The following is a 7,409-nucleotide window of genomic DNA, read 5'->3' as shown; positions in this document are numbered from 1 at the left end:
AATTACAAACTTTCTCATCTTTACAGTTTGAACAATTTGAGTGACTTGACACTACTCAATACTTTATTTGAGGTAAAGATATAGATTGTATAATATACCAATTTTTACATACGGTAAACAAGAAGGAATGAAAATCAGCAGTTTGCTTCAATATAGTAATTTGGCTCTGGTAATTTATGGAATTACTGGAGAAAAAACTAAAAGGTACATATGTAACAGTACCAAAGAATAGTGTGACTAATCCTGCCTCCTCTCCAGCATCATGTGGCAAGTTTTCTTCATCACATTGGATGTCTGCATCATCTCTAAATACAAATGAATGTGGTGTTTCTATTGCTTTCACCTCCATTACTTTCTGAAAAACAGTAAGAATGCAGTTTTACTATTGTAAAGATATAGTGTTTTCACCTTTTTTTATAGCTGTGTACATAACCTCAGACATCTTACCTGGACATGTTGGTATCTTTGCTCTTTTACCTGTTTCTCTCAAACGGTACAGTGTATAACTGTTTCATTCTTATTTGGTGTTTGTATACAAAAAAGGCTTTCTGATCTTTCTCTGTATAAATACCATATATGTTCACTAACTAGTCTAAAACAAGACACCTGCTTAGGCTTTCAGCTGAAATTCCAATCAGCAGTGTTTGATAGGCACCAGACTGAAATCTATTCTGTTTTGAATGTGTGGTTAACAGTTTTGACAGTAGTGTGTTAGCATTTGAACAAAGTGCTGTAAATCTACAGTGCTTAAAGTCAGGGGATAAGTGTGTAGAGTTTTGAAAACTGTGTTCCGCCGATGAAAAACGAACTAGAGTTTGGTCCACATGAACTGCTGCTGTGCAGACTGGAGGTAGAGTTTTGCACATGTGACTCCAGTTGTGCCCACTGTCGTAAGCAATCGAAAAAACTATAACCCACGCTTCCTCACACTTTTAGTGATCCTGCGTGCATTTCCTAACCAGCAGCTATCGGTCGTTGGTGGAAAAGCCCTCCTGTGGTGCTCTCTGTCCTGCTGTTGTCTCCGTCATGCTGCCTGGCCATACGTCCCTACCAGTAACGTTACCGGGGTTAGCTTGCTTCTGGGAAAGGGGGCTTTTATGTGTTGTCCTTGCCCCTGTCACATAGATATACACATATAGATGTCGCTTCTGTGTGTGTATATATCTATGGCCCTGTCACTGCTTGTTAAGGTAAGCTAGGTTAGCCTCCTTGTGTGCCCTTCTCAAATGTACTTTCAAATTCGTGGGATTTCTCCCTTTAATAAATTGTCCACTTATTTTATCACCTTCCACCTGCAGGCACTTGCTTTTATCTGACACAGTCATGATCAAATAGGACTCTGGCGTTTCTTCTGAGGTTCGGTATCGCGCCATCATGCCCGCGAGGGCACGGACATGTTGTGTTCAATTTGACGTGGAATGTCGGAATTACTGTGTTCCCAGTCGGAAACTATATGTCTACGGCACAGACTGAATAAAACAGGTCTATGGTTGGAAATGTCAACTCTGAAAGATATATAACGTTATTTGCTCTGTGAAAGATATTGACAAAGATGAAAACTAAGGACATTTACTCGATTATTTTATTTTAGTTAGTTTTGCAAACAGACATTACAGTTTTAGTTTAGTTATCGTTTTTTGTAATGCTTTTTTTTATTTCAGTTAACGGCAATGTTTTTTCCCACATAGTTTCCGTTATTTCGTTCGTTTTCGTTAACGATTATGACCTTGATATGGACCTGTGTGTCTGAAATAAAGTTAAAATTGAAAATCAGATACGAACATGAGATTGATGTGATATGAATGGATGGTGTCATCTTGAGTTAGCTGTGTGATTCAGCTGTCTGTGCCTCTCTGCAGGTGATGGTTAGAGCAACTGGGAACAGCTGAGGATGTTCCCAGTAGCAGGAGGTTATTTAAGTCTGGATGCAGTGCAGCCCCTCTCTCTGGCTGACTCTCCACTCTGCTGCAGCTTTGCTTTCTCCCGTCTGCTTTAGTTCTCTACTCTGCTCCTATCCAACTTTACACACACATATTTACCACTCATGAACATCACACAAACTGACTTTACTAATATCCACAGCCCATATATTAGCTAAAGTTAACCCTCTATTTTGGTTTAATTTGTTAAAATAAATATATTTTGTGAAAGTTGATGATGGTTTGTCTCCCTTTTGTTGAATCAGGTGCGTGTGTGTGTGTGTGTGTGTGTGTGTGTGTGTCCTCAGTGAAGTGTATCAGTCTCTGCAGTAGCTTCCAGCTGCAGCAGTCGGTTCAGTTTCTGTTCAGTCTGACTGAGGGAGGTTTTTGTACGACGCTTTTTCACTGTGTGAACACCCACTGGCTGTTGGGAATGTGAAGACTCTGACAGTAGTAAACTGCTGCATCTTCAGTCTGGACTCCACTGATGGTCAGAGTGAAGTCAGAGTTTGATCCACTGCCTGTAAAACGATCTGGAATCCCTGATTGTCGAGTGCTAGCATAGTAAATGAGCCGTTTAGGAGTTTCTCCATCTCTCTGTTGGTACCAGGCTAACTCGTAGGTACCATAAACCCTCTGACTGGTCCTACAGCTGATGGAGACGGAGCCTCCCAGAGCAGAGCTCACTGCTCCAGGCTGAGTCACTGTGTACTGACCGCTGGACTCTGAGGATACAGAGACAAAAACATAAAGCAGCGTCACGGTTTAGTCGGCTTCATTTCAGAGGGACGGATGTTGATAGAGGAGAGGAGTTTGATTCTCTGGACTTTACCTGTGAAGCAGCAGCAGAGGAGAGTCCAGATGAGGACGGAGATCAAAGTCATGTTTTTGATGAGGAGGATTTCTGTGTCTTCTGTTGTCATGAAGGACAGCTGTCAGTCATCCAGTGTTCAACTCTCAGGACTATAAACTCTCCCAGAGCACTGGAGCATGGTGCTGCTGATGCAAAGTGGCTCTCTATGGAAATGCTCTGACTGACTCCAACAGGGACTTGGATTACTCTGATGATGCTGATCATCAATGGATCAATCACTTTATCAGAGCATTGATTAGGATCTTTCAATAACACTTTGACTTCTTGACAAATCTTCCAAAATGTTTGATTTAGACTTCCCAGGACCAGCTGGAACATATAAAAGAAGTCTTTTATTCCCTATGCCAAACAGCTATTGAACACAGAATAACTGCACCAGGGAACACTTGTTATTTTTTAAGATTTGCTCTGTTGTATTTTTTATTGCTGTCACCTTCCCCTTTGTACGATTTTATATTGTATTTTGCATATTCTGTATGTTTTTAATGGTGTTCTGTGTTATGTGCATTGTATGAACATTTGCTGTAATCTGGGAAAAGCCAAGGACAAATTTCCACCGAGGTGGACAACAAAATTAATCTAATTTCTTCTGTAATTGAAAACAGATTATATAAACGGACAATATACACTTGATTTGAAATCAATATAAATAAAAAGCATATATTCTGGAAATCTGCAGCACTGTGTTATTGTCAGTTCTCTTTTCATTTGACGAGATTTTACAAACAGCCTCATTTTGGTGAGTTTGTTTGTGTCAAAGTCAGAGAGCCGTGTCTCTCTACAGTGAGAGGTTTTTGTACGGCGGCTCAATGACTTTGTATCACTGTGGTTGACTTTTGGTGGAGGAACCAGACTGAATGTTGGAAGTAAGTCAAACTTTTTAAAAAACTTTTTATTTCAGGAGCTATTTTTCTTCCTTTTACTTTCTGCACTGTTAACTTTCCTTTTTTGTGAAATATTAATCCATCATTTTTAAAGAAATATATCACTGTAAGAGGCAAAAGATTGCTTTTGAAATAGTAAAACAAAAGTTCATCGCAAAGAAAATGAAATATTGAGTCAGAGGATAAATCATTATTTCCAACTTTAATGGTAAAGTAGCATCTTGAGGGCTTGTAGGTTTAGTTCAGTCTGACAAAGTCAGAGAGCCGTGTCTCTCTACAGTGAGAGGTTTTTGTACGGCGGCTCAATGACTTTGTATCACTGTGGTACACGTTCGGGAGGGAACCAGACTGAATGTTGGAAGTAAGTTTCTGCACAAATACTAAAAACTATACTGTAAATATTGTAAAGTAATGTTTTAAATTCTGTTTACAGTTGATAAATCATACATGTATTCATGTTTTTATTTCTCCTCCTTTATCGTGGAGACTAACTCAGAGCAGCTTCACTAAACATTTCTTTACACATTTCTGTCAAACGGAAATTTAAATGACTTGAAGTGTGGAAAAGATAAAACTGAAAAACTGTTCTACAAGATTCATTTTTAATTTTCCACATCAATGATAACTGTTTAAAGCAAATGAAGATTTGAATATTCAAACAATTGAACAGAGCAAAGATAAAGATCGGTATTTGAAAATGTGCAACATCTCTTTACTGTGTCATGTATTGTTTAAAAATTTGAAAACTATTTGAACAGTTTGGTAATGATGATCAAAATCCACATGAAGAACATTTGATGTTGTCAGCTCATTTTCTGGATTTGTTTCTATTACACTTAATACTTTAAAGTAATGTATAGTTAGGTTGGTGCTGATTTTCATTTAGAGGTTTAAAGATTTGTCCAAAAGTTGACATTTTATTTCCAGTGTATAGTTTGATATATATCAGCTCATTGTGTAGATGATTCTCTCTGTGCTGATTTGCATGAGAGGCTTCTTAAAGGGAAGTGAAACAATGTGTGAGTGAGTGACTGGTGGAGCAGAAAAACCATCTGACAGAAACTCCTTAAAGGAGAAAACCAACTCTCACACAGTCAAGGTGTCCAAGTGTCTGCTGGTTTGATTGACAGCTGTGTGGTCCCTGTCCTCTAAGCTGATTGGTGTCTCCTAGGTGATGTCCGTCCCACCCTGACGGTGCTGCCCCCCTCCAGTGATGAGCTGCTGAAGGGGAAGGCCACGCTCATGTGCCTGGCCAACAAGGGCTTCCCCTCAGACTGGAGTCTGGCCTGGAAGGTGGACGCAGCAGCAGCAGCAGCAGCTGGGAGGAGAGCAGGAGCCCCGGGGTGCTGGGGAAGGACGGCAAATACAGCTGGAGCAGCACCCTGAGGCTCCCTAAAGACCAGTGGGAGAAGGTGGGCTCTGTGACCTGTGAGGCCACCCAGGGCTCCCAGACTCCGCTCTCAGAGACACTGAGGAGAGACCAGTGTGACTGATCTCAGTCTGCTCTCTCTCTCTCTCTCTCTCTCTCTCTCTCTCTCTCTCTCTCTCTCACTGTCTAATTACATGTTTCATTGATAGTTGTGTAGCTTGTTGTACTTTTGATGATGTCATCACAATAAATCCCTTTTCATCAAATCAGTTGTTTTCATGTCTGTTATTGTAAAGAAAACCGCAGACAGGGCTCACCCAGTTCTCATGGAATATTTGACCTTGGGTTAGCCAGCGGGACAAGAAGTCTCACACAAATGCTCAGAGGAATATGAATTTGAAAATTAAAAAAAAAAATTAAAAACCATCTGCTGAGGAAGATCATGTGATATGATTGGAAGCTCAACAACAGCTAATGGATGGACGTTGTGAAGAGATTATTTTGCTGTTTCCAAAGTCAAGAATTAACTTTTGGTCTCAGTGTATTTGTTGGGTTTTTGAGTTGCATGTAAGAGAAAATATTTTTGCATATACTTCATATAGATGCAGGCATATGATTTCTGTATTACTATGTTTATAATTACCAAGTTGGCTCCTCTTGATTCTTTCCTACAAATGTATACATCGTTTAAAACGTTAAAAAATGTATTATAATGGCTTTAACTGATCCCACATAATGTGACACAAGGTACACTTCATATTTTTAGCAACATTGGAACACTTTGATCTTGTTGAATTCAATGTCAACTTTTTGTCTTGTTTGTGTTTCTGTGTTTTATATATTTCATACTGATATGGACCATGGTTATTATAGTTTAGTTTATTTTTATTTCGTTTTGACTTTTTGTTTTCAAATTCAGTTTAGTTTTAATTAGTTTTTAAAGAGGGTTTGCTAGTGTAGTTTTTGAAAATGCTTAGTTTTAGTTTAGTTTTTATTCGTTTTAGTCTTTTTTAGTAATATGGGTTGTGTGTAGGGCAAGATTCAAAAAGGTCAGAAAAAGTATTGTGTAATAATAACTCAAAAAAAACACCATTTTAGAAATATGTATTCACAATGTATTCACAGTGTTGGGAAGGATACTTTCAAAACGTATTTCGTTACAGAATACAGAATACATGCCCACAAATGTAATTTGTAACGTATTCTGTTACGTTACTCAATCTGAGTAACGTATTCTGAATACTTGGATTACTTCAGGATTACTTCCACATTGAATTGCGTTTTATAAGTGTAGGAATGCAGCTATCACATCCAGCTTACTAAACAGGCCTATAATGGTGTGTTCTTTTTATTCCAACTAGCTGAATGTGTACCTGAACAAGCAGATAGATTATTGTATTGGTAGTCCCGAACTGCATACTACAAAAATCTAACCGCAGTCTTGCTACCACAAGCTAATTTTAGCTAACGTTAGCTAGCATGTCAAACATGCTAGTCAGTCTTTAAACGGCTCTGGAGCTAGTAAATCAGCACCTAGGAGAATGTAAAGTCACACGTCAATGTTAAAATAGCAAGGTGATCAGTAAAACTACAGCAGACGACTACTCTTGGCTAATTAAAAAATAACTTACTTTAAGATGCTTCTTCAGGTTGGAGGTGGAGTAATTTGGACGCTGAAAGGAGGTTGGTTGCTGGCAAGCAGAGTTTGCACTGCACAGTTATATTTCATTCTCCCGGTTCGTTCTTTAATGTGAAATGCTGTTTGAATTTCCAAGATAGAAACTTATTCCGGCGTCGGGTTTTTCTTGTCCTTTTCCCCACCCCCTTTGTGACTGATCACGCAAATAGCTATTTTTTTCTATTTCATATCGGGGCTTGTGGAAAATGCATTAAGTGGTCCCTTAATTTATTCAGAGTGAATAAACTCGTAACAGAGAAGTATCGTCATGTAATCCATTGATTTTAACAATGTAACTGTATTCTAAATACCAACTATTTAAATTGTAACTGTAACGGAATACAGTTACTCATAATTTTATTGTTAGCCTGAATAACCCATGTATTCCGATACTCCCCAACACTGTGTATTCAACAATAACACTGGCACATTAAATGTACATATGATGATGAGCACAAATGTGTAAACAGTCTACACAAGACGCCGTAATAAGTGCAGAATGTGTTAGTAACGGTGCCAGGAAAAAACCTAAATAGCCAACAGACTAGAGAAGACAGACATGAACAGCTGTTTTGAACTTTGGTTTGAGTAAAGTTGCAAACTTTTTGAAGTCAATCAACTCACACAGTTGTGTAGACATCCCAGTATCAACACACATATTGCAGTATTTTTCGATTGGGTTAAA

The 7,409-nt window shown here is 38.7% G+C and overlaps 1 pseudogene and 1 gene segment (V, D, J or C); one reads left to right on the top strand and one right to left on the bottom strand.

Moving 5' to 3' along the window:
• Positions 1 to 2,282: 2,282 nt before the first annotated feature.
• LOC120555134 lies at positions 2,283 to 2,803 on the bottom strand. The segment is given in 2 exon segments: positions 2,283 to 2,644; positions 2,752 to 2,803. Coding segments are annotated over 2 exon segments (375 nt in total).
• Positions 2,804 to 3,585: 782 nt separating this feature from the next.
• Positions 3,586 to 5,312, top strand: LOC120555175 (annotated as a pseudogene).
• Positions 5,313 to 7,409: the final 2,097 nt, after the last annotated feature.

The sequence above is a fragment of the Perca fluviatilis genome, unplaced genomic scaffold, assembly GCF_010015445.1.
Source record: "Perca fluviatilis unplaced genomic scaffold, GENO_Pfluv_1.0 PFLUV_unplaced_scaf_2, whole genome shotgun sequence".
Lineage (NCBI taxonomy): Eukaryota > Metazoa > Chordata > Actinopteri > Perciformes > Percidae > Perca > Perca fluviatilis.
Note: the sequence above shows the minus strand (reverse complement) of the source record. Positions and strands in the feature narration are given on the sequence as shown.